Source organism: Anser brachyrhynchus, assembly GCF_964034855.1.
Source record: "Anser brachyrhynchus genome assembly, chromosome: 9".
Lineage (NCBI taxonomy): Eukaryota > Metazoa > Chordata > Aves > Anseriformes > Anatidae > Anser > Anser brachyrhynchus.
Genome location: NC_137703.1, coordinates 2,348,439 through 2,374,665, shown reverse-complemented (window position 1 = coordinate 2,374,665; position 26,227 = coordinate 2,348,439). Strand labels below are relative to the sequence as shown.

The following is a 26,227-nucleotide window of genomic DNA, read 5'->3' as shown; positions in this document are numbered from 1 at the left end:
TGCCGAGCCGTGCCGGCCCCAGCCGTGCCGAGCCGTGCCGTGCCGTGGAGCCGTGCCGTGCCGAGCCGTGCCGAGCCGAGCCGTGCCATGCCGAGCCGTGCCGAGCCGAGCCGTGCCATGCCGAGCCGTGCCGGCCCCAGCCGTGCCGAGCCGTGCTGCAGGCGAGGAGCCGTCGCCCCCTGCCGGCTGCAGCCGTGCCCGCGGGCGGTTCGGAGGCGAGGGCCGGGGGGGGCCGGGGCTGTGCCCCCTGCCACGGCGCCGCCGCGCTACCGGGCGGCCGGGGGGGGCTCGTGGGGGAGCTTCGGGACCTTGCACGGGCTGCAGAGCAGAGGGGTGAGTTGGTAACGCCAGCTGTCAGGCTTCCTATTTCTATACCTACACCTATACCTATAGCTATCTGTACCTATATCAATCTATATCTGATCTCTATCTCTATCTCTATCTCTATCTCTATCTATACCTATACCTATACCTGTATCTATCTATTCCTATTCCTATTCCTATTCCTATTCCTATTCCTATTCCTATTCCTATTCCTATTCCTATTCCTATTCCTATTCCTATTCCTATTCCTATTCCTATTCCTATTCCTATTCCTATTCCTATTCCTATTCCTATTCCTATACCTATACCTATACCTATACCTATACCTAATCTATCTTTATATCTATACCTATAGCCATACACCTACCCCTATACCTATACCCCTATATCTATTCCTGTACCTATACCTAGAAGCACCAGGCTCCAGCAGGCCTCCTGGCCGCTGCCTCCGGAGCTGAAGGCAGCCCGTTCCAGGCCGAAGCGAGCAGCGAAGGGCTCCTGTGCAAGTTGCGTGCCCCACTTGTCGCTGGGATGAAAAGATCTGGATTTTCTGACAGAAGGCGCTCAGCAGCACAGTACAACGTACTGTCCTGGGCGAACAATAAAGCCCACATCTCGAGCTTGGCACAGGACGCTTTCACAGCCGCCTGTATGAATGAATATGTGAGCCACTATTCTTTGAGTACATTCAGGCAAATTCTCCCACTTTGCATACATTTTAAGGATCCCCATACATCTCTGGAACACACGCACCCTTGTGCTGGTGCACAGCGCGCCGAAAGCAGCAGCAGAATCAAATGCTGACTTAGCTTTTCTTAAAAAAACATGAGCCCGCTGTGGAGGTAGGCAATGAATTGGAGCTCTGAAAATCCTGCAGTGCTGTGACTTGGTGTTCTGGGGCTGGCTTGGGCAGGAACATCTCTGGGACCACCAAGTTCACTAGTCCGGAGCATTTGTAGCAGTTTGTTTGTGTTTCTCTCTCCCTCTCTTTTTTTACAGCATATGGACAAATACATTAGTTGCTCAGAAAGAAAATGTGTAGACTGACTATAATAACTATAGTAGTATATAAGATAGTATGTATTTATTTATTTTATATTTATTCCTGGCGAGGAGATCCCTGCCGCAAGGTGCCCATGGTGCAGGTAGCAGCTCGGGGCTCTGGCCCATGGCAGCTCCCAGGCTCGGGTACCCCAAGCCTCTTCCAGGATGAAAATCATCCTGCAAGCAGTGCCGGCCGGCCGGGCACGTGTTCCCAGTCCCAGCTGCTCAGAAAGAGCAAGTGCCGTTACGGCTGCCCATAAATCACCGCTAATTGTCTGCTGTCCTGGAAAGAAAGATGACTTCTGCCTCCAAAACTGACTGCAGGCCTTGCTCCGCTGCTGCGTGGCTCCAGTTTAAACTGGTGAAGGGTTGCTGATGCAACGCTGGAATAGTATCCAGCGCTGGGGAATCAGGCCCGCTGTGGAAAAGGCTTAGTTTGAGTGTTTTGGACCGGGCGCTGGCACTTTGAAAGGCGATCTAGCTGCTCTGTGACTCTACAAACAATGTGTGCTGGGCTGGGCCTGCCATTGGAATAATTTAAGAATACTTTGTGTTGGCATAGTTATCAGGGTGTTTATTGCGTGGATCTATTTCTTCACCTCCGTGTGAGGGTGCCTGGAAAAAGTCGGGAAAATAATGGCTCCAGACAGCTACCCTCATCAAGCTGCTCGGCGGCCAGGGACGACGCCAGGACCATCGGCTCTGCTTTTGCCCCTGTCCAACTGTGCAGCGCTTTGCAGCCCCCCGGCAGCACTGGTTGGGTTATCTGATGACTGGCCCAGGAGCACGCCAGCCCCACGCCACCGATGCCCCGTGCACCACCTCCAGCTCTCCCACCCGTGAGTGTCTGACAGCAAGACGTGCCAGCAGTATCCTGCAATTTCGCTGTAAAATAAACACTCTGCTCTTCTTCAACGGCTGATTATATCTAGCCTACAGCCTTTCTGGGAAAGGCAAAGCCACAAGCGCAAACACTGTGCATTATATGGCTGTCTTTGGTTTCTCATTTCTCCTGTTCTGTCTTGCTTTTCTTATTTACTCTTCTTTGTATCCTATTTTGTGAGCACTTATTGTCACTTACACACCCCTGTCATTGTTCCTGCTCCTGCGCTCAGGAACTGAACTTCTTCTGCCTCTTTCACTCTGTTACAGGCTTGACTTCCCGGTGCTGATCGCCAGGGGATTTCCTATGGCAACACAGCCACCCTTTTCCTTCTTCCCAAACTGACCCCTGTGCGTCGCTTTTCTGGTGTTTCATGTGAAGCTGCTTTCCATCTCATCAGGCTTCCATCACACTTTTATGAACGCTCTTCGCAGCCCAGGCCTTGCACCTTGTTCCTGCAATGTCTGCACGAGCATTTTGGATTTTCCAGAGCTATTTAGACCCTTGGTGGTAACAATACTGGCGGCGTGCGCGGCCGCAGCCAGGCTGGCAGGGTGTGAGGGCACAGGGGCAGCGCCGGGGGGGCTCCCGAGGCCAGCTCCAGCCCATTTGACCCCCGGATGGGAGGGCATGGGAGCTGAGCACTTCAAAGGCGCCAGAGCAGCCTTCGAGACTGTGTTTACTTAAATACTTGTGCTTATTTGTACAGCTAATCTTTTTTTTTCTGTCCTTTGCTCGGGGCAGACGCGCGAGCAGCGGGGTGTGCACGGCGGTACCCAGCTGTGCCCAGGAGCTGCCCGTGAGAGGGGGCAGTGACACCAGACCGTGCCACCCGCTCGCACACGCCAGCGCAGTGCCCCGTGGAGGACTTTGTGCCCCGCTGCTGACAGGAGAGGAGAGGGTCAGAGGTTGTCGCGCTTGGGGCAACGCAGCGGAAGGAGGACGGTTGTGCGATCGGGGCCCGGGGGGCTTCTGGCAAACGGGACAGCTCAAAATGGACGTGCCTGAAGCGCTTCCTGAAACACCCCCTTCCGAAGGGCTCAGCCACGGCCCCAAGGGCCTGGTGGACACCGGTGTGTCCCTCAGGCAAAGAAGGCTGGCGGTGCCTGGTGGCACGAGGCCTCGTGCGGCCGGCAGGCCGAGGGGAGACCCTGCCCCTCCGTTCAGCGCCGGTGAGGCCGCACCTGGAGCGCTGGCTCCTGTTCTGGGCTCCCAGGTGCCGGGGGGACGTGGAGCCGCTGGAGCCCAGCGCAGGGCCGCCAAGCGGGGCCTGGAGCCCTCGGCTGCGGGGAGAGGCTGCGGGAGCTGGGGCTGCTCAGCCCGGAGAGGAGGTGGCAGCCGGGGAGCTCCCCCAGGCACAGAGCAGAGCTCAGGGGTGCCCGGCACCAGGGGCAGAGGCTCCGAGCACAAACCGGAGCCCAGGAGGCTTTTTTCTGGGCGCAGCACCCCCCCCCCCCCCCCCCCGGCACCCAGGGCAGGGGGCTCCGGGTGTTCGCTGGACTCCGGGAGCACCCCGCCACCAAAACGCGCCAGGTGGAGAAGCTTCTACCTATCACCCTCTTGTTTAATTATCACGTCCCTGGTGTGCTGCTGCAGGTTTGGGCCGGCTTTATTCTTGATTCCTTTTTTTTTTTTTTTTTTTTGGTGCATTAGCAGCTGTGCCAGCACCACCTGCACAGGCACGTCCCCCTGCCGGGCAGCCCGGTTCCGGGGGGGGGGGAGCCCAAATACCCCCCCCTTGCTCCCTTTCCCCCCCCCCCGCGCTGCGGGGAGGGGCAGGGGGGGCCGGGGGCGGTCCCTTCTCTCTCCCTCCTCCCTCTCCCCCCTCTTCCTCCTCCCTCTCCCCCCGGTCGCTTCCCGCCCGCCGCGATGTCCCGCCGCCGGCAGGAGCCCGACAGGTGAGCGGGGACGGGACCCCCCCCCCCGGAGCCCTCCACCCCCCCGGCATCAGCCTCCACCCACCCCCGAGCCCCCCGCACCCCGAGACCCAGCCCAGCCCCGTTCCCCCAGCATCCCCCCCCTTTCCCAGCGTGGTCCCCACCTGCATCCCCCAACAACCCCCAGCTCCCCCCAGCATCCTCCTTCACCCCCCTCTGCAGCCCCCCACCATCATCCCCTCCCCATTGTCCCCACCTCCCCGTTGTCCCCTCCGTTGCCTCCACCTCCCCATTGCCCCTTCTCCATTGTCCCCCCCCATCCCATTATCCCCCCCATCCCCAAAACACCCCCCCCCATCCCCAAACGCCCCCCATCGCCTGGATCCCAGCGAAGAGACCCCATCCCGCGCCGGCGCATGGCCCGGCCGCTGGGCACCCATCCTGCACCCCCCAGGACGTCTGCGGGGCCGTGGGGTGCAGGATCCTGGCCTGCCACCTGCAGCGGGGGCTCCCCGGGCCCCCCACTCGAGGCCAGGGCCCGGCCGTGCAGCCGCCCGCCATCCTCAGATCCGCTCGCCGTCGTCTCCTCCGGCAAACAAAAGCGCTCGGCGAGCCCACCGCGCTCCCGCTCTGCCTCCCTGCGCCCAGCACCCCGCTGCACCCCGTGCCCTTCCCAAAACGGGCGGCAGCTGGGGCGGTCTAGAGGCGAGCGTGTTTATCTCCTGCCTGCAAAGCTGCGGGCACCAGCGTGGTGAAACTGTTTTGGTTTTGGTTCAGCAGGGGCCGAACAACAGAGCCGCGCAGCTCTCGCGCGGCAGGAGCTGAGGCTGTGAAGCGCGTTTCTTCCCGCGAGTAATTAACTGGTTGGGGGCAATAATTTGTTAGCCCGAGCAGGCCTGTTTCTCTTCCTCGCCGCGTGTTTTTTAAGCTTAGGAGGAGCAAAGCGCGGGGCTGGAAGCCATCTGTAAACCTTATTTAGCAGGGCAGCGCTTGGTGCACGGCTGCACAAGCAGCCCCTGGCTCGGGCGCGCGCTGGGCTCTGTCCAGGCATTTTCCCAACGCTGCAGATACTCCCAGTGTATTTTCTTCAAGGCAGTTTGGGTACGATTCCCGCTCCTGCCCGCAGTGAGACTCTCACCCAGATGCCTCTCCGCATCTAACTCTGTTTTCCCCGGCCTTGATGGAGAAATCTTCCCGCTTCGGGCTGCGTGGGAGTGTCCCTGCCCAGCCGCCCGCCCCGCCGCGCTTCGCCCGGACCTCTCCTTGCGTCGCTTCCTCGCTCCTCAGCCCCCAGTTTTAAGGGTTGTTTTCCTGCTGCTGTCGTCGCCCGCGCAATGCCGCGCTTCGGGCTGGCTGCTGGGAAAGCAGAGATACTGGATGGTGTTGGCTTCTGGTTCCAAAGCGAAGCAGAGCTGGATGTCACCTGCTGGTTCGCGGTAACTGCACCCGGAGCGGTTCCCTTCCTAGTCGGATGCTTTTGTGGTGGTGGTTCAGCGGGGACGGCGCTAGAGAGCTTTGTGGAGCTCCCTGGAGAGGTTTCCAGATCCGATGAAGATCCATGAAAGATAAAAACAGCAAATTTCCCCTTTTCAAGCAAAAAAAAGGACAATGAAGTTGGGTCTGGATTTGCCGTGGGTCGCCAACAGGTGATCGGATTGGAGCAATTTGCCACTCAGGGGTCATCAAGGCTGTCTGAGCTCCATGTGTTACTGAAGAAGATAAATAATGTCAGCATCCTGCTGCTCCACCCAGCCTGAAGACTGAACAAAGGTCTCAGAAACATCGGGGGCTGTGGACAGGCTCCTGCTCCTGCTCTCTCCTCTTATTTCCCTTTGTTGTCTCAGCAAGCCTTTGCTCTGCTGTACTCACCCTGATGCTTCCCTGCCCTACGAGCGCTGATAACCTTCTTGGCTGCTTGTCAAAGCAGCTGTTTGTGCCCTGGAGAGCCTGGCTTTGCAAAAGGGGCTGGGGACCAAGGGCTTGTCCTCGTGGGAACCCCTGGGGCAGAGCCAGGCGTCCCCAGCATCCCTGCAGCAAGGGCAAGAGCCAGGGTCTGGTTGCATTGAGAAAATCCATTTTTTAAGCACCGTCCCCCTATCGTTACTGCTTAACTTGCCTTAAAACCTGCTCAGTTTCCTCAAATTCCCTGGCTTGTATGGAAGGGTGGCAGAAGATTGTCAGGTCTTCTCATGCATTTCCCGTTTTGTCTTCCAGCGGAATCGAATCCCTCTCTGCAGACGAGCAAGGTACAGTAACTTTGTGAAGTACGTGGCTTTGTTGGGTTTGTTGTTAGAAATTCCCATCCTTCTGAGAGAAAATCACAATTTGATAACTACTGGCTATAAAAAAATAAACGTGTAATGCTTTAGTTTCATGGATAAGATTTTTGAGATTTTATACTTGTTTACAAAATTCATGTTATTTTGTTATTTATTCTTTTCCTCTTATCTGCATAGTGCAAAAATGCCAGGAGAAGAGCTAGTCTTGCACTGAAAATTCAGTAGATGGCTGCCGAATCTCCGTGCATCCAAGCCGGAGCACTCGGTGAGCACCATGGGCAGAGCTGGACCTGCCAGAGACCTCGTGCCAAAAAAAAATAAAAATAAAAAATCAGTGCATGATCATGCGGAGAGGGCTTTTATTCTGCTAAATGGTTCTGTGAAATCTCTTAACACCCCTGCTCGGAGCACGGAGGCGTGCGTGTCGAGGCGGTCTGGCTGGGACATCTGGTGTGGGGTGGAGGACGTGGGACACCGGTCCTCGCCGCATGTCTGTGGTTCCTCTTGGCTGGCGATGGCAGTCTGGTGTTGGGCACATTTTTTCGTGTCTGTTGGGAGTCGGCAGCCGTGGGCTGGCTCTTTGCTCTGCCTGCTGCGGTGGGTGCGTGGAAGGGGGGGGTCCGTGGCCGTCCTTGCAGCCCCTCTGCCCTGCAGCGCACCGTGTGCCGCTCCCTCCTTGCCTTTGCACCTTCGGTGCAGAGCCCTGCACACCGCTGCAGGCGCCGGTTTAATTCAAAGCGAGAAAACCTGCTCGGGTTTTATCAGCACAGGAAGCGGTGGCCCCGTCACTTTCCTGGGCTGAGGATGTGTGAAGCGTGTGACGCTGCCAGCCCCAGAGACTTTGATTATAGGTGTTCAGAAGTTCCTTTTTCTCATGCAAAACACGCGCGTAAAACCCACCGGTTTCCTCTTCCAGACTTGGAGGCCTCCTGCGAGGAAGGAGCGGGCTGTGCCGAGGGCTGCGCCGAGGGCTGCGCCGAGGAGCTCCCAGCAGGTGAGCAGCACCAGCCCGGCCGCGTGGGGCTGGGAACCGGGTCATTTGTTTTCCAATATTGGTTTCTCTTCAACTCGCGTTTGTACGAGTGGTTTATGAGAGGCGTGCGTGGCACAGCCCCAGTCCGGGGCACTCCCTGGTGGCACGCACCCGTCCCCGCCGGTGCTTCTGCCGGCTCTTGTGCGTGCCGTGGGAAACCGTGATTCAGCTGGGGGAAGTGGGATGTGCCGGGGCGAAGGGAGGGCCCAGAACAGTCCCGGTTTGTTTAGGACATCATAGATCAAAATTAAACGTTGAATATCACGTGTACCCTTCAGGAGGGCCTGTGCGACCCCTGAAGTCTCCGATGCTGGGACGTGAGTCTGTGCCTAAGCATGGCTCAGTGTTTTCTTACTCTGTCGTGTTACCTAACTTGCCCACCAAACAAATGTATTTAAACTTCTTAACGTATCCCTTACTTACCTGTGGCATAGCTTTACTTACTCCTTCCTGCCACTAACGGGGTGTGATTTTGTTCAGGAGAGAATGGTTCCGAAAGCAGCTCCAGCAGTAGCTCAGAAGATGACTCAGGTGAGTGTTGTGTTCCAGTTTATTTAATTTCCCTCTTTGGAAAACGTAACTTCAGTTTAAATACGCTGCTTCTTATGGGAATAGTCTCGAAGTTACTGTACAGCGCTGTTAATTCGATGATTGAATGTGGGAAAGCAGAACGATATTTCTGTGAGCGCATTATTTCCTAGTCACTCAGTTCTGAGCCTCGCAATAATAGAGGAGCGGCAGCTCGTGTGGCACTGGCCTTCGCTCACACAATGCCTGCAGATGTTTGTACACCGCAGTAGCCGTCCAAAGACCGAGAGGCTATAAATCTGCATGAAAGTTGGCAGCACAAGTGGCAAAACAGGATGGACAGGAAAAGAATTAAAGGAAGTGTTTGCCGTTGATGAAAAGCGTGTGGGTTTTCGCTTGCGCGGGTTACACCACGAACAGTTTATTCTGCTTTCATACAAGACTGAGAGTCTTTACTAAAGAATTAGAAAGCTTTTTTGTTTTATTTTTTTCCATCAGATACTGAGGAGTCTGATACAAGACGGTCGGGTGAGTGTGCTGCTTTGTTCCTTTCCTGTACCTGCCTTAGGAAGCCGACACGCTTCTTACCGGGATGCGCGAGGGCAGGCAGACAGCGACCGAGCGCTGGCACAGCCGCTGCCAGCCAGGGCCCCTTCTTTTGGCACAGACGCTTGCTGGAGGGCATTATCGCGCGGGCCGAGTGCATGCGTGGTGCGTGCGAGCATGGCAGCACCGCTAACTAATGAGCAGCGCTGCCGGAGCTCAGCCAGGCTTCCTCTCCCGCGCGGGGCTCGGAGCGATGCCAGCGGCCGCTCCGTGCCCAAAATAGTGCTCCAGGACGGGGTCCAGCTCGCTGTCATGGCCTGGGTGTTTCTGTGATGGCTTCCAGGCAGCTCAGCACAGCGTCGGATAATAATAGATTTTTCTTCCTCTCTCACATGTGCCTACCTGGGAGGTGTTGACATGACGGGGAGGGCCTGCCCGCAGCCTGGTGTGGCTGGGCTGGCAGCAGCGGCGGTTGCATTTCATCACACCTTGCGGCGTGAGCTCTGCCAGTCGCGTTTGCACAATTTGAACCTTCAGGCCAAAAACTTTTGCCTCGTGTCAGCTCCGCTTGCTTGCTTCTGTGTTGGAGCTTGGTGAGGCTGATCCAGGTGTTTCAAAACCCGCTTAGGGCCAAGTGTGCCGCTCTAGCGTGGCTCCCTTCTCGCTGGGGAGCGTGGTGCACGGCTTCCCTGCAGGTGGTTGGCGTTCGTACTTGGCAGGATGAGAGGTCCTGGGGAGAGGTTTCCCCCTCGCCATGAACGTTTCCAGGCCCTTGGGCAAGCTGTGAGCTTTGGACAAATCTATCCTGGTGCCCAGCCTCATCCCCAAGCTGCGTGCAGGCACAGTAGGCCTAAGAATATTTTCCTTTGTGTTTTTTTCTAAAGTAAGCAGATGAAATTGGTGGGTTGTCCTTGCTGGGTATGAGAGCAGAGACCTGCCTGGATGCTGATGGGTGAATTTGCTAGGCCGTGCATCGCTGCAGCCCCCACTGAGAGGGGTGCAAATACTAAAAATCCCAGGAAGCTGGGGTGGGCAGAAGCAGGAACAGAGACGTCTGTCCCCACTGTCCTTTTGTTATGTAAAAGCCACAGATGGCCCTTCTCAGGGAGCTCTTTCGCTATGTGTATTAATATGTGCCTTTAAAACTGCTTTATGTAGATGAAGAGCAAGAAAAGAAAGACTCACAGCCAGACCGCAATGAATCTGGTGGTAAGAGAGCTCTGGAGTTCTTCCCCCCCCTTCCCCCCTCCTTTTTTTTCTGAGCATTTAATTGCTTTGATTTTAATGAGCTGATTTTCCTGTTTTTTCCCTAGGAGTGAACTGTCTGCCCCACTGTGAGCATTGCAGAAATGAAAATGTATGTTTAGAAAAAGAAAGCCATGTATTTTTCACGAGATAGAATTACAACTTGCAGGTTTTCTCTCGAGCTTTTAAAATATGGGTTTTCTTTTTTCTATTTATATAGGCCCAGAGGGAGCAGGTGACCCCTAGGAGACTTGCTGGAGGACAATATTTGTATGTGTGTTTTTTTTTTTTAATATAATGGGTATACATTTTTGTTGTTCCCATCGAGATACTTCTTCAGATTAAGCGGGGAAAAAATTTCCTACGCAAATGCATTTGTAGCTATTACAAGAGATGCCCCCAAGTCCTTGAGAGCAAACAACTTGCACCAGCTGCCGGCGCTGACGGTAGATCCTTGTCCAGGACCGCCCTCAGGGTGGCTTCTTGTGCGTCTTGTTTCGTTGCAATAATTAATGTTAATTAATTAATTGTGAGTCATTACAATACAAATAATTCATTATTTATTTAATAACAATAATTAGCACCTGCTCTGCGGCGGGCACCAGGCTAACTCGGCGGGTCTGTCCCGGCAGGCTGAAGCTGGACGCGGACGGCACGTACCAGTGCAGCGTCACGGGCCTGATTTTTGAGGTGACCGAGGCAGTCACCATCAGCTACTCCCTGCTGTCCTGGAGCAAGTACGCCGGGCTGGTGAAGCCGCCGTGGGTGGTGGGCGGCCCCCTCTTCGACGTGCATTGCAAGGCGGCCTCCGCCCTCACCTCCATCGCCTTCCCCCACTCCCTGTGCCTCGGCGGTGAGTACCGGCCTGCGGTGCGGGTGGCGGGGGCAGGCCAGGCTGCGGGTGCCGATACCAACGCCGCGTGTCCCCACAGATGGTGACTCCCATCCGGCCTTCAAGGTGCTGCACATCAAGGGCGCGGGCGCAGCCATCGAGCCGTCCATGGACTACTCGGCCTCGCACGTGCGGTGGCTGGTCAGCTCGCTGTCGCCCGTCGGGCCGCTCATCCGCAGCGAGGAGCCCCTGCTCTACCACGGCGCTGTTGTCCTGTACAAGGCCGTCGACAGCGACCCCTCCTTGCTGTTCCGGGTCTACGTGGCCACGAACAACGAATCCTTTATCAAGGTGGGGTTGGCCACGTCGGGTGTTTTGCTCAGGTGGTGCTTTGGCAAAGAGGTGCCCTTCCATCCCTGCAGTCTGTGCACGCGAAGCTCTGGTGGCATTTCCACATGGGAAAAGGCTCTGGCACATTAGGGTTTGATACGTAAGCAGTTGTATTCGCCCACCTGCTCGTTCACACGCTGCTGTGAAAAGTACAGAAAATGACAACACATCAGAAACATGTTTGCCTCCAAGTTAGCAGGGCTCAGATCTGCACCACTTGTCCCCTCTCACCAATCCCCCCTTAGGCCAGCAGGAGAAGGGGGTAGCAGCTAACAGTGCTTGCTTTCATTTGGCTTGCAAAACCCTTCTAATTTCGCTGATGTAGCACAATTCATTTTTTATTTTTATTTATTTATTTTGAGGAGTGGAGGCGTCTGCCCCCACAAGCGTTGGATTTGGTACACAGCATCTGGTAGGGTTTGCTGTGTGGCACAGGCCGTGGCCATTTTGTTAGAGCTGTGGTGGCAAAAAAACACAAGGAGCCCCAAGTAGTGCAGGTTGTAAATGTGACTCCTTTCACCGAGGGGTGTAAAAGACTGTCTTTTTAAAATTTCAGGATATAGCAAAAGCAGTAAAACATTCAAAAAAGAAGTTCATTAAAATCGACAAGCCCCCTGTGTGCCAAAAATTACTACAGAAAGGAAAGAGATACAGATTACTCTGCGAACCAGAAGCTGAAGTAACTCCGGAGGTAAGTTCCTCATATAACTGTCATGTTGTGCATCCCATTTTGATTTGAAGCATGATAGAAGATGGCTTTTCCTTTGCACTTCTGCTGAGTGTGGGGCTTGCTCTGGCTTTAAGGGCAGTTTTCACATCCATTCGCAATTGCTACAGAAAGCATTTGCCTCTTAAAGACCTAAAACTTTGGGATGAAGTCCTTAACATTGCTGAAGTTGATGGCAAAACTCTGGGGAGACAGGAGTTTGGATCAGATCAGTGCCGCCAGCCAAATATGTCCTGTTTAATTTATGTTTGGATAAATGTTTATTTTAAATATAACGTTTTACAGGAAATTGAATTCGTTGATGGATCTCTTTTGAAACTAAAAAGTTACATTGAAGTCTATTTGGAGAAACATGAAGACTTCACCTTGTCTTTGATTGAACTGGAGTCTGAAGCAGTTGTATGGAAAGCAAAGCTAAGAGAAAGTAGGTATTTTGTGTTCTGAGTAGCAGTTTGTTCCTGCTGAAAAGAAGCGTGGTTTGGGATGCAATTCAGCCCGTAGATTAAATTCTTTAAATAACTGCAATTACTGCTGTTAAAATTGCAAGGTTTGGAACTGGAAGTGATAAGAAGAGATCCAAGAGGTTGCATACTGATTTTGGAGTAACCTGCACAAGCCCCTGCGCAGCACAGACGTCAAGGCGATGGACAAAGTAGTGTCTCTGAAGCCTGTGCTGGAGCAGGTGCCTTCAGCCTGCAGGCAAACGTGTCAGTGCTGTGGGGTGGGACACGAGGGTGCTCTGCTGTATGTACCAGGAGCAATATACATTTTATAAGTGGCGTGGTAAAATGGGAGAAATCATCTCATTCTTTTAAATCTTAGCTCAGCAACACAAATCCACTTAATAGTTTGTTTTCATGCATGGCAATGGTTGGATATAGGGCACAGCAATAGAAATTCCTACCTGACCTATTGTTTTCTTTGAAAACTGTTTTCCAGGTGACTGGATACATTATGATCAGAACAAAAATGAGCTAAAACGGAATGCAGTCAGTAAGTCCATTGGAAGATAATTCCGAGTTGCTTGTCTTCTGTGTGCCTCAGTTGCTGTTGTTGCTCAGGTGATGCGCAAGTGAAATGAATGAAATAACATCGATTCTTCCTTGCTCCTTAGGCATCAAAAGACGGAAATCAACCAACAGCTTTTCCGAAGAAGAGACACACTGTGGCAAAAAGCAAAGGTCTAACAGTACTACAGGTAAGCATTTCTGTGTCATTTAAAATACTGAGTTTGGGTTGTGTTTTTTGTGTGTTCTTTTCTATTTTCTTATTTTTAATCCCATGATTTGAAGTGACGCTGAGTTTTTTATACACTTCTACAAACTTGACCATGAAATATAGGAGGAGAAATTGCTGCTTTTGTAGCTACAGAATTTGTGTGTGCCTCACTTGTATACCTCTGTACACTGCCATTCATTCAACAGGTAAATGTGGAGAAACAGCTAGGGAACTTGACTTATAAGGGGCAGCTAAAATGGTGTTGTCTTCTTAGACTGGGAAATAAGGGATGCTTTTAAAAGGGGTTTCCACTACATGTCTCAGATTTTGTACTCAGAATATGTCCTTAGCTATAACAGGCTGAAAAAAATCATCTCCCATCTCCTGTTGACATATAATGTCCTGATGTTCAGAAATGTTTGGTGTCTGGGAGCTCCCAGAGAGAAACTACTAATTTACTAATAGTCATTTCAAAAAAAAAAAAAAAAGAAAAAGAAATACAGAAAAAAAAAATCACAGTCACTTTCTGAATCAAATAATATAGCTGGCATCAGGCTTCACATGTCAGCAAAAATAATCATGTATGATGTATGTATTTATTTATGGGTGCATGTAGCCACCAGAGGGAGAGCTTTCATCGTTCAAAACTTCGTTTTTAAATGGTGATACAGAAAAGGAAAACGGCTTAGTCCATATAACCATGTAGGCTGAGACTTCTTAGCTACTGTAATTAAAAGAAAAACAAACCTCAACCTCCTGGAGCACTGTTAGGTTTTGAGGAAAAGCAGTCATCTGAAGTAGTCAGGTGATGGCGAATGCTTAGCATGTTAGTGCTAAGCCTTGATGTTATACATCACAAAATCTCTGGGTGCTTGGTAACATAACATACCATACCGAAGGAGGTTTGTGTTCATACAGTTCTTATACTAGAGGAATAGCTGCTTATAAGTGGAGGGGAGGAAAAAAGCCTTCAGAGCATACAGCACAAAATCAGAACTTAGCATCTTTACGAGCCAGGCTTCTTAATTCTTCAGGTGATTTTCTACAGTGCTTGACTTGATGATCTTAGAGGGTTGGATTTTTTTTTCCCAACCTGAGTGATTCTAGGTGATTCTATAATCCAGTTTTGTCTGCGTGACTAATAAGGTCCCCTTCATTGTATGTCCCCTGGCCCTGCACAGAGCCAATAGTGTCATTTAGTTAGAAGGCTAATCAGAAGAGCAATAATAGATCTGATTTTTTTTTTCTGTGTGTTTACAGATGGAATTAAAACAACGAACTTACTAACCGATCAACAGCTGATGGCGATCGCAAAGTTGTTTGGTGCAGAGTGGAAAGAAGTCGCCATCGAATGCCTTCAGATGGAAATGAAGGACATTCAGCAGATTCAGGCGAAGGAACAGGAAGTCAATATGCAAAAATTTCTGCTGTTAAGCAAGTGGAGAGAAAGAGAGCAAAGCAACGGAACCGCACAAAATTTGTACAACAGACTCGGCGAAAAAGTATCATATGATATAGTACAGCTACTAGAAGGTATCCACTTCTCATATTTGTTTAATTTCATCACCGTGTCTCAGATGTGTTTTAAGAGTTCACGTCAGAGAGTTTACGAAATACCTAGTGCATATTTTATTGTGTGGGTCAAAATTGTCTCCTTTCTAACATTAATAATGATTTACTTTCTTGTAGCATTTGTATATTTCCCTTCAGAAACTGATATAAAACGAGTCACCTTTTTGTATTGACTGTTCAGAATACTTGACCGTGACCAGACTAATTGGTATATATTTGGCATTATATACCCAAGTAGGTTGTTGGTTTGTATCAGGAAGCCCAAAGAAGTCCAAAAAATAATGGTTTTGGAACAGGCAAAACTTTGTTCTTACTTTGCTATCCATAAAAGCAACCTGACTCCAACAGGAAGACAACTGCTGCTGTTTCCTCACTCATCTGACCCTTGCAAACACGTATATTGCCATACCTTGCATTGTTGTACATTTTTATACACACATTATTCAACGTATATACTATTTGATCTCTAGAAGTTATTAAAATACTAATGTGCTTGTGTGTGTTCATTTCCCCAGGCTTTATGGCTCAGTGATGAGTTCAAGAAGAAGCTGATAAAAAGCTCGGGAACTTTCCCCATCCAAATGGTTAAACTTCTCAAGCTGTTTCCCTGGCATTTCACTGTGATTCAGTAATGAAGATGCAAGTCATAATCAGTCAGTGGAAAGTTTAGACAGAGTCTATGAAAGAAATGTGAATGAAATTTTGCACTGATGTAAGTGCAAGAAGTGTTTTCAGGAGTAATTACTCATGTGGCTTTTTCAGGAGTAATTACTCATGCGCTTGGATGCCATCATCGCAGCCGTCGAGTCAGGATGGAAGTGCCAGGCTTCACGTGCCCCAAATTTGCTACAGAATTTTGTCTTGTTCGAGCCAGTCCTAAAAGACAATGAACACTAGGAGAAATTGGTTTACCTTTATTGGGTATAAGACTATTATCTTGAAACATTTTGTTTACATCAGGGAAAGACAGGGAGAAGAGTTGTGCAGCAACTTTCATCCCCCTAAAAAATAATGGAACTGTCAAAATCATGAGGTAAGTTACATTTCATACAGATGCCTACGATCAGGGAAGAATACTCTTAAATTTGCAGACAAAGTTGTTTGCATAATTGCTGTATATATGTAGCCACTGTATATATTTGCGCATGCTCAGCCTTTGTTGGGCTGTGGTTCTGTTTTCTAAAAAAAAAAAGACCATTTTCAGAGTAGCACTACTACTAACCACAGGCAGCTTTGAATTTTCTGTGGGATTTTCTTGTTCACTCTTGTCTTGTATAGTCTGTCTCAATTTTTATATTGTTTATGTTTTGTAATTTTTTTGTGCTATGAACTTTTTATACATTTTTTTTACATGAACAATTTTAACTTGAATAGAATGAGGTGCTTAAGCTGAAATAGAAAAAAAAAATCAAAAAAAACCCCACCTCATATTTTGAGTTTTAGAAAACTCAACTTGGAAAACTCAGGTTTTCCAAGAAGAGTGTTACTCTGTGGGCAATACCCGTTAGTATTGTAAGTAGTACAGTAGTAAGAGATCTGAAAATAATGTCATTTGCAGAAGAGAGCAGCTACCTGATTGTCTTATTTTTAAAGACACGCAGTTCTATGGATCATCTTCCCCTGTGTATGTTTATGAAAGGAAAAGCATACTTTTAAAAATCAGGATTAAAAAGGAAACATTCACACTGCTTGTGTTTCGTTTTTTATTTTAAGTGTTTGATGAAATACACCTCTTTTAGAGGTTGCCTGCTGGCTGCCTGCCATGGGCCATCTCGTCCACCCTTAGTGCTGCTGTGCCAAACGCTGTCGGGTCAGGGCATGTTCCCGTCCACATCTGCCAGCCCTCGTGAGCTGCCACGCAGCAATAGCATTCTGTCTCCATCCCTCTCCAGGAGGGATTTCTCCACGGAGAGTCCCGAGAGGTTTCCGCTGGCCAAGGGAGAGGCTGTGGTAGTGCCCCAAGCCCTGTGGGCTCTTCTGCTGATGGGGGGTTTAGGGAAAACCAGGCCAGGTGTGTTGTACGCCTCCCCATGTGGATGCAGAGCTGTCCTTGGCTCTTTCTGCGCCAAGCAAACAGGAATCTTGCTTGGAATTTTTGCTGGTGTCCCCAGCCCCGTCCCTCCGAGGGCAGTCTCCTGCTGGCTGCAGTTCCTCACATCATAGTTGCCAGTTTTCGCTTCTTTTGCAGTGAAAACTGTTTATTTCTTCTTGTTTTTGTGGTGGGAGACCCCTTGTCAGTAAGCGGAGCAGTGATGAGCTTGGAAGAGGGAATGGGAGCGTGTTTGTCCCCGCATCCCTCCCTGGGTTTTCAATTTAAACTTCAGGTCTTGTTTCAAAGTGGCAAGGGGGTTTCTTTTTTCGCTATGTAGTGATTAAACACGTGCTGTTCCATATGTGCAATGCTTATCCACTAATAATAAAAATGCAGATGTCATTATCTGTTTTTTTTCTACTAATGAATAAAGCGATTTATCCCATAAAAGGGAGCATTAAGGGGATAATTTCCCAAAATGTCAATACTAGTTTTACTGCTAGCTAATGGTTCTATTGAGTGCAGATGCTAAATTACAGCACAAAATGCTTTTGTTGGAGAATATTAGTGAGTTTAGAAAGGTAAGGCATACCCCCACTGTATATTTTGTGAACGTACAGGCCCCTTGTACTGGTGATCTCTCAGGCAGGCTGCATTGGGCTCACAGCCATTTGCACGTACTTGGTGGTGATTTGTTGCAAATTAGCTAGATTCTCAAAACTGAGTCTTTCTGAGCATGCAAAATCAAGGGGTTTGCAAAAACTGAGCAAGACTTTGCCTGTAATGGAGAAGGAGGAAGGGGAAGGCTGCTCCTGTGTGCCCCAGCTGCTGCGAGAGCTGCCAGGGCACGCAGAGGGGACGAGATGCAGACTTTAGAAAGAAAAAGGTAAGTTGCTGTGACTTTTCTTTGGCAAGAAGCTTCGTTGTCTACAAAGCCAACCTCAGCTCGTAATTTTGATGTGGCTCAGGGAAAAAAAAGAAGTTCCAAAGGGGCTCTTATTTTAAAGCTAGCTGATTTTGCTTGCTAACTAAAAGATCTTGTTCTCAAAATCTGTATGTTACACAGCACCTGAGGATTTTAAGATACCTGATACAAGCAGTGCTCTGATAGGACTCCCTGGCCAAAAGCAGAAATGGGTCAAACACAGCTGGAAGTGGGTTGCCTGCTTGTAGGAACGGGGGCAGTGCAGCAGATGGTCCAAAGATACAATACTTCAACACTGCAGTTCTTTAAATCAAAATCAAGAAACTTTTTCAAAACACGTATTGTATTCCTGGTCTTCAGCTGTGGCTCTGTCTGTGTGACTGCCGTTCCTGCAGGAAGGAGGAATGGAAGCAATACAACGAAGGCCATCAGAGCACCGAGGTGTGAGGCTGCTCTTGCCTTACGTCCGCATTACGGGCACGCTGTAGGGGTAAGGACCACGGCTCTGGTTCAGTTAGCAAGCTGGGGGAGGTTATAGGATGGCAGCGTGGGGGCTGGCATGGTATGCAGGTGACACTGATGCTGGTGGGACAAAGAGCAGCAGTGACGTAGCTTGTCTGAGCTGATCCCAGCAGAGAAGAGCAGTCCTCCTCCCACCCCGCCTCTTTTTAGGCCGGCTTTAGCACTGGAAGGAAGAACTTGGACAATAATCACCCAGTCATCCTTTCTGCCCTTACGAGCTCTGCCCCAAATTCTCGCACCATTGAATTAAACAGCGCAGCTCTTGTTTTCCCCGGGGCCAGGCTTTTCACCCAGGAAACCGTGCAAGGGGCTGGAAAGGGCTGTGAACAAGACTGGCTCAGTCCAGAGAGACAATCCACAGGAAACGCAGCTGGGGGAAGGAACAAGAGGGAAATTGGATTCTTGAATTTGCCCCCAGGGCTGGGTGGTACTGTGGTACGCTGCTTAGAGGGGGGCAGTAGCCAAGCACTTTAAGAGTCTGATCAATACAATTGCCTTATCGATTTGTGTCATAACTCAAGGAAGAAAAGGTCACCATGTTTTTTTTTATGCAATGTGTAATTTTATTAGGCAATAAATATAATAAATAAGGAACTTCATAATAAATAAATCAGGAATATTATAAATACGTTTCAGTTTCTGAAACCTGAATAAATAAAACATTTAAGACAGGTTACAGCTGAGTGTTCGGTGGTCTGAGAACATTATCGTATGATATAGCTTATTGTCTAGAAGTGTAGAAATTTAACAAGATAGCTTAAAAGGCACTGGCAACAGCTCACTAAAACACGCCTTATAAGAAACTCGGTAAAATGGGACGTGCTCGCTTCCTACAAAGCCCCCAGCCGAGTCGCAGGACACCCACCGCGCCATGTCTTCTTCCTGCAACCCTCCAAGGCAGCTTCGGGGGCTGCCCGGGGGGCTCACAGGGCGCTCAGGTAGTTCATCATCCTGTCGATGGTGACGGCGCGGATGCGGAAGGCGTGCAGGACGCCGCAGAGCCTCATGCGGTCCTTGAAGGAGGTCAGTGCCGCGCTGGGCGGCGGCTGCAGCGCGCCCGGGCTGCCCGGCTGCAGGGCCTGCGGGGTGCAGCAGCGTTAGGAGGGGGGACAGGGATTAATTCCGCGTCCTCCCAGACCAAGGTGTCCATCGGGGCGCACGGACTCTTCCCACTATCCCTAAGAAGCTCTCTGCAGTCAGTCCTGCGGTGGTGAGGCTCTCCAACCTCTTTGAAGATGCACAGGCAACGATTTTTTTTCCCCTTTCTCAGCTTTTGTGAAGCTAGCAAACCCAACGAGCCCTTAATATCTGCCTCCTTTACCTTCTAGAAAAACCAGTGACAGTTTTCTAAATTATCAGAAATGATCATTCACTCTACAACTAACTGCAGAACAGAACGCTCTGGGTTAAAGCTCTGGTTTAAGGCAGAAATAATAGAAAGGACCGAGGCAGAAACGCTTACTTTCATCATCTCGTCAATGGACGTCAGCACCTTCTGGTCGCTGAGCTCTGCCCTGTAGGCTTTCAGATCTTCATAGATCCCCCGCAGGCATTTACGCTGCAAAAGTCAGAATTATTAAGAAATGCTGGAATTTGTTGCTAAAAGCTTCAAATGCAAACCAAGCAAAATAAGTGGTTCTTTTGAGAAACCTCCAGTTTACCTTATCAAAAGTAGAACTTTCCAGCACTGGACAGTTTCCAGTCTGCAAATGAAGGAAGAAACGATACATGCATTAAAATGTGGAAATGTGAGTTTCCTCATGGCTCTTCCATGACACTGGGATGCTGAATCCTGATCGTTTGTTTTTACCCTTGGATCCTCAGATGTGCACGCCTTTATCGTGTTGATTTTATCCTTAGTGATATCTTCGAGATCAACCTCTTCCAGGGTACATTCAAATCCCAGTGTCCCATGTTCCTGCGTTAAAAAGAGAGAGAAATAAATAAATAAATAAATAAATGGGGGTCATTGATTCAGCTCCAGAAGGTGGCAAACGGACCAAGTGTCTGAAGTTGAGGAAAATGTGGCAGTTGTGCTAAACACGTTCAGGCTTTGTTCTGTGTGCTGTTGCTGGGTGCATGTCTCCATTACTTTAGCAGCACAAATTGTTCTCGCAGACGCTGAATCTGTGGAGAACTTTGTGTCACTGTAATTTCAGATGTAAAATTGTCTCCTAGGAAGTCAGAAATAGCAAATACCACCCGCACTTAGCAGTGCTCAGTGACACACCACAAGCGTTGTCCAACCACACTACACCTATTCAGTGGCTTTCTTTAGGGCTTCTCTGAGATGACGCTTGCAACAATAGCAGGGAATTTTAGCCAAAAAAAGGAAAGAAAAAAAAAAAAAGTCCCCCTGGTGCTGCTGCCAGGGGGCTTTGGTGCGGGAGGGTGCTGGGGCAGCAAAGTGACAGCACGCAAATGCAATGCCAAGGTCGGGAGCAGGTACTCCCAGAGCCAGCTGTGTAGCAGCGTCAGAGAAAAACCATGTTCCAAACTGGGAGCGGTGCAATTGGCTGCCACTGCGCTGAGAAAGGCGGAGCTGAGAAAGGCACCTGCCCAAACCCAGGTGCTAAAGTCGGGGAAGGTGCGAGGAGCGGTTAGAGAGGCTGGCAGGGAGCTGAGACAGAGCATCCTCCCAGCTGGGAACCACCACCAAGCATCCCTCCATCCCAGTGCCACCACCGAGCATCCCGCCATCCCAGTACCATCACTGAGCATCCCTCCATCCCAGTACCCCCACCGAGCATCCCTCCATCCCAGTACCCCCACCGAGCATCCCGCCATCCCAGTACCACCACCGAGCATCCCTCCATCCCAGTGCCCCCACCGAGCATCCCTCCATCCCAGTACCCCCACCGAGCATCCCTCCATCCCAGCACCACCACCCCATCCTGGGTCCCACCACCCAGCATCCCTCCATCCCGGGCCCCACCACCTAGCACCCGTCCGTCCCACGTACCGCCCCACCGCCCCATCCCGGGCACCGGCCGTTCCCCGCCCGTCTCCCACCTTGAGGCTGAGCAGCGAGGCTCTGGCCGCGTCCAGCAGCGCCCGGGAGCGGCGGAGCTCCGGGACCAGGCTGGGGCCGGGCGGCGGCAGCGCCGGGGCGGGCAGGGGCAGCGCCAGGCAGAGCGCGGCCAGCAGCGCCCAGCGCCCCGAGCCCCCGCCGGTGCCGGTGCCGGTGCCGGTACCGGTGGCCCTGGCGGTGCCGGTGCCCCTGGCGGCTCCTCGCTCCTCCATGGCTTTGCCCCGGGCTCTCCGGCTGCTCTGCGGGGCCGCGCCGCCTTTATAGGGGCGGCGGAGCAGGACTTCCCCGGGGCGCTGTTCTTTTGCAGGCGGGGAGCCGAAAGCCGCGGGGCCGCCGGGAATCCCGCAGGGCACCCAGAGAGCCCCCGTGGGCGGCCGGGGGGGTGCGGGGGGCCCGGGGGGGTGCGGGGGGACGGGGGGGTGCGGGGGGCCCGGGGATGCCCGGGGGTAGCAGCGCGCCCGCCGCGTCTCTGCGCTGGGAGCAGGTGGGGCAAGGTCTGGGGGAGCCCCCCCGAAACCCACGCTCAGAGGGGCAGCGGGACAGCAGCCCCAGGTGGGGCAAGGTCTGGGGGAGCCCCCCCCCGAAACCCACGCTCAGAGGGGCAGCGGGACAGCAGCCCCAGGTGGGGCAAGGTCTGGGGGAGCCCCCCCCCCCGAAACCCACGCTCAGAGGGGCGGCAGCCCCAGTGTCACCGTTTTAAAGAGAATTTCCAAGGCCGCCTGTTGGATCGCCAGTGATTTCTGCACAGTCCTTCGCTGCCCAGAGGGGTTGTGTGTGTGTGGGGGTGTCTCCTTCTTGGAGGTATTCAGCCCCCGCGCGGATGCCGTCCTGCGTGAGGTGCTCCGGGTGACCCCGGTGGGCAGCGGGTCGGAGCAGAGCATCTCCGGAGGGCCCTTCCCAACTCAGCCGGATTTGGGGATTTGTTCTGCTCACCTGGCAGCACAATCCTGCTGCTCAAATCCCTGCAGAGCACCCGAAGAGCGGGCGCTGAGCTCCCCGCTGTCCCACGCCGGTCTTCATCTCCCTTCCCACAACGCAAGAAGTGCGGTATGTGAAGGGGGCAGCGAGAACTGAGCCCTCCCTGCACCCCCCAGGGCGTCACAACCGCCGAGCCGCTGCTGTTCTGCTTCTTCCCACCGGCCCACCCTGGGTTGCTAACTGAAATTTACACTAAAAAAAAAATAAATCTTTTTCAGGAAAACTTCAGGAAAAAAAACAGAATTACTTCAAGTATTCGTGTGACACGTAGGTAAGCATTTCCATTTTTTATTATTAAAAATTGTAAACGACGTGGCTTTGATGAAGGTTTATACAAACCTGCCTGGGAAGTCGTTTTTTACTGACCTGCTTGGCACAGCCACCAGATGGCTTGGTGTTTAAGTGCGTGCTTACACGGCCGCTCCCAGCCTGGCCACAAGGCTGCAGAAAACGTTTTCCACCAGGACAGCCACGAAGTCCACGGGAGTTTTGCTGTTAGCTTAGAAAGGAGCGGGATGAATCAAGAGTTTTTTATTGACTTCTCAGATTCTTTTTATTTTAATTGACATCTTATTTCCCCTAAGAAGGCTGTGGTGTGTCTAGAGCCCCAGCCTGCTAGCATACCGGTGCCGTATGATTTTCCAGTTTTACTGTGTGTTTTCCATTTCTGTGCTAGTCATTAAGCTGTGGGCTGTGGTTTTAATCTTGTGTAGGAGACTTGTTTTTCTCACCACGAAGTGAAACAGACTTTGGGAATAGGCAGGCACGTTCTTGAAAAGGCACCAGTTTGGCTTTCCAGGTTTCCTTGCCCGGCTCTCCGCTGTAGCCTTGCCTTTTAGCAGACGGGGGGGAGGTTTCTCCCGAGGTGCTGGCACAGGGCTCGGCCAACACCTTCTCGTTCGTGGCGTTCCTGGGCTGCATTTAATCGTGCAGTGCTCCACAGCACGGGGAAGTCGGTGAGAGGAGCGATGCCGAGCTCAAGGACGGGCGGGGGCTCTGCGTGCAACCACTGAACGGCATTGAGCGTGCCGCGACTGCCTCGTGGGGCTCAGAGTCCCTGCGCGGGGTGAGCAGCGCCTGGTTTTGCTGCACCAGCACGGGAAGCCCACCCCTTCGGTGTGCTTCAACACTTGCTGATACAATGGGAAATATCTTAATCACAGGGATGCCGCAGCATTGCTCAGAGATATTTTTTTTTTCCCTTGGTAGAATAAGGACTAATTGAAGGTGTTGCTGCGTGTGGTGTTTTACAGCTGTTTCTCGAGTATGTGTAAAGAGCCTTGCCCAGCCGATGTGATTGTCAGCACTCATTTGTTTTCCTATCAGGAAAATAAATTCGGGTGAAGTTTTTCACCCGAATCTGAAGCCCTCCCTATGTGGGTCTGACAGAGACCCTGTACACCTACTGCAGGTAAGAAACGTTCAATCCGGGGCAGCTCCAGCACTGGCGATGATGTTGTGCTGACCCAAACCTCCCTGGAGCAGCAATCCCACAGATACTGCTGTGGGACCCACGGGTGCTGCCTGGGGGTACCGCGGTGCAGCAGCTCTTGTTCTGCTGCTTGGGGTCGGCTGCAGGTCCAGCCTGGCCAGTTCCTGCTGCTTTTGCCTGATCTGTGCCATGTTTGCGCTCCCGGCCCAGACACAAGTGACTGTGTGCGGAGTGCTCTTGTGCAAGGAACCAGTACCCAAAAAAGAGAAACAAGTTTGCAGACTCATAGCCTCATAGCCTTGCAGAATAGCCCGAGTTGGAAGGGAGCCATGAGGATCCTTGACTCCAACCCCTACGTTCCTGTAAAACTGAAAAATCCACGAATCCATGTACTTCTTATTGCATATGTTGTCTTGGTCGCAGATACCCATTTTGTCAGGTGAAAGAAGGGTTATGAAGGTGGAGCAATACTTTTGTTTTTAAAGCAACAAGTGTAGGGATACATCACGTATGCACTTAGCAATACAGTGCAATGATTGTGTATCAAAAAACTGTTAAAAGATCTACGAGTTTACATGAGAAACTGTAATTTCCCTGCCTTTAATTCAATCATAAGTTGCTCATGCTGAAATTAACTTCCAGAGAAAAATAGGAGCCTTTCAGGATGCTCCTGTAATCAAAACTGGGCTAAATGGTGTTCTTCACCGTGCTGCATGCAATCAAAACAATACTTTAAAATCCTATTTGAAAAAGAAAGGAAAAATAATAATAATAAAGAAACCCAATTAGAAAAAACCAAAACCCCGAGGATCTTTGCTCAGTTTAGTTTTGAGGACTGCCTATGCGAGTGATGAGAAATAGGATCTTCTCCAGCCACACTGTTCTAAAAAACTAGGAAGTTCCTGTAAATGTGCGATGACATAAGTGGTTGTGATACTAACCTTCTGTGTCAGTCCTGGCTTGCTCTCTCTCCCCTTACAAACAGGACTCTCCTCTCCGCCTCCCCCTTGCTCTCCAAGTGCTAACTAAACAAAAATCACCTTTTTTCCAGAGCTCTGGGCAGAAGGCGAGTCCCGGCTGTTGGCCGATCTTCCATTTTACTGCCTAATTCCCACCCGTTCCCGGAGACCTCACCGGCCTGGGAAGTGTTTTGGCACCAGGGGCAAGAGTTTTAGGGGCCTCCCAGTTATGTCGTGTTACTTCTGTCTCGCTGATGTGAATGTTCTTCATCAGAAGGCCAAATCCCGAGCCCTTCGCGAAGGTCGTGTCGCACGTGGACTTGTACCTTGTCTTCAGCTGGAAGAGCTGGGTTGTTTGTAGGAAAGTCCTATTTCCCGTAATTATAATTATATATAATTATGTAATAATTACGTGCCTGTATATAATTATGCAATAATTATATATATATAAGTAAAGCTGCAATAAAAATAAATCACAGCCAGGCTGGCAGTTAATTGTAGATCGCTGCTGCATAAAAAGAACTGCAAAATGCCAAGGCAGAGCCTACTCGTGTGGAACCAGACTTCTGGATGCTCTAATAAATAAAGCTAATTTTTGTACTTTTTGCAGCTCTTGGAATATGCGGGGCACTGGTCGAGGGCAACGTTTTATTGCTCCTGTGTATTTTTGGGGGAAGATTAATGTTCAAGTGGCTTACCAAAGTGGCTTCGCTGACAGCGAGCTTCCTTCTTGGCAGCTTTGTGTCCCCAGGGCGGCCGGCTGGGGCGGTGCACGGAGCTGATGGTGAGCACTGTGCAGACACACGGGTACACCACTGGTCGCGCTGGGGATGAGTAACTTCTCATACGCAGGTGGCAGGATTGTTCTAGGAGTGCTCTAGAAAATGGAAAAAAAAAATGAAGAATTTTCTGAGTCGCTGCTATGAACGGTCTGGGATTCTTTCAGTCTCCGCTGAGAAGAAAAATCTGTATTAAGCTGAATGAGAGAGATCTCTTTAGTGGAAAACAAACGCAGGCCAAGCACAGAGGGGCTGAGGTGCACAGTGACTCTTGCTACCCCAAACTCTTTTCGGTTGCCCCTGCCCCTCCCCGTGGCCGGGAGCCCGGTGCCAGCCGCGGCACCTGCCCTACTCGCGCAGGGCTGTGCGGGCTCCGCATGGCGCGGGCAGCACCGGGAGCCCTCCCTGCAGAAACGGGGCTGGTGGTGTGGGTGAAACCAGTCCAGCCCTGGGGCTTTTGGTTTAAAGTTTGGCTACACGAACAGAAATAAAAGGGGCTGCGTCCGGTGAGCTGCTTGCAAGAAGAAAGCGCGCGGCGCTGGGTGCTTGCCTCTGCACGGCTTTCACTTCCTCCGCTCATCTCGCTTTCTGTTTCCACCCTCTGCCGCGTTTCTGCCCTCCCGGTGCTTTTTTCTTTCCATTCATCTGTCCCTTTTATCTTTCGTCCCCGGGTGCAAAAGCTCACGCAGTTTCAGCTCTGTGGCTCTGAGCCGCCAGCCACGCAGGACGGCTGTAACCACGGAGAGGGCGAGCGCAGCCTGGCTTCCTTCTTGCGGGGTCCGCGTTCGTCAGTTCAGCTTTTTTTCCACAAAAAAGGGCTTTTCACAAAAAGCCCTGCACGTGTCCAGCAAGGACACACCCGCTCTTGAGAGCAATTCTCATGCTTACCAAGGTTTTGTCCTTCAAGCAGAACTTCTGCCCTTTGGACGTAAACTTGGAAATGAATGAAGGGATGGTGGTAAGGAAAATCAGGCGTTCGGCTGTGCTGCCTGTTAAAGCAAACCGTAAGAAGGGGCACTGAGGTTTGTTGGCCAGGTGATGCGCAGGTGCGGCACTTCTTGCATTTCCCGA

At 51.3% G+C, this 26,227-nt stretch overlaps 2 protein-coding genes across 7 annotated transcripts; one reads left to right on the top strand and one right to left on the bottom strand.

The window, feature by feature from the left end:
- Positions 1-4,049: 4,049 nt before the first annotated feature.
- On the top strand, positions 4,050-16,183 carry LOC308199615 (uncharacterized protein). 6 transcript variants are annotated; one of them, XM_080604035.1, is made up of 17 exons: positions 4,050-4,149; positions 6,343-6,374; positions 6,585-6,672; positions 7,324-7,401; positions 7,921-7,971; positions 8,467-8,496; positions 9,673-9,723; positions 9,804-9,871; positions 9,980-10,029; positions 10,392-10,612; positions 10,692-10,942; positions 11,538-11,672; positions 11,994-12,132; positions 12,648-12,701; positions 12,823-12,906; positions 14,187-14,459; positions 15,014-16,183. In XM_080604035.1, the coding sequence occupies exons 3-17, from the start codon at positions 6,633-6,635 to the stop codon at positions 15,028-15,030; spliced, it is 1,542 nt and encodes a 513-aa protein (XP_080460161.1). In that variant the 5' UTR covers positions 4,050-4,149; positions 6,343-6,374; positions 6,585-6,632; the 3' UTR covers positions 15,031-16,183. The 6 variants fall into 6 exon arrangements, with proteins under 6 accessions (XP_080460161.1, XP_080460160.1, XP_080460163.1 ...); XM_080604036.1 differs by lacking the exon at positions 4,050-4,149 and adding an exon at positions 4,489-5,898; XM_080604034.1 differs by lacking the exon at positions 6,585-6,672 and having other exon boundaries at positions 4,071-4,149.
- IL12A (interleukin 12A) lies at positions 15,731-25,908 on the bottom strand. The gene is made up of 5 exons (XM_080604041.1): positions 20,990-25,908; positions 19,788-19,895; positions 19,639-19,680; positions 19,440-19,535; positions 15,731-19,056 (listed from the first exon to the last, which is right to left on the bottom strand). The coding sequence occupies exons 1-5, from the start codon at positions 21,218-21,220 to the stop codon at positions 18,901-18,903; spliced, it is 633 nt and encodes a 210-aa protein (XP_080460167.1). The 5' UTR covers positions 21,221-25,908; the 3' UTR covers positions 15,731-18,900.
- Positions 25,909-26,227: the final 319 nt, after the last annotated feature.

Bases quoted from the DNA above. Each gene is read 5' to 3' on its own strand.
- IL12A (XM_080604041.1), bottom strand. From the start codon at position 21,220: ATGGAGGAGCGAGGAGCCGCCAGGGGCACCGGCACCGCCAGGGCCACC. The intron at 19,896-20,989 runs GTGGGAGACGGG...TTTTTAACGCAG, and splicing joins CCTCGCTGCTCAGCCTCAAG to GAACATGGGACACTGGGATT. The intron at 19,057-19,439 runs GTAAGCGTTTCT...TGCACCCCGCAG, and splicing joins CCATTGACGAGATGATGAAA to GCCCTGCAGCCGGGCAGCCC.
- LOC308199615 (XM_080604032.1), top strand. From the start codon at position 6,284: ATGGAAGGGTGGCAGAAGATTGTCAGGTCTTCTCATGCATTTCCCGTT. The intron at 9,724-9,803 runs GTAAGAGAGCTC...GATTTTAATGAG, and splicing joins AGACCGCAATGAATCTGGTG to CTGATTTTCCTGTTTTTTCC. The intron at 10,030-10,391 runs GTATGTGTGTTT...CTGTCCCGGCAG, and splicing joins CTTGCTGGAGGACAATATTT to GCTGAAGCTGGACGCGGACG.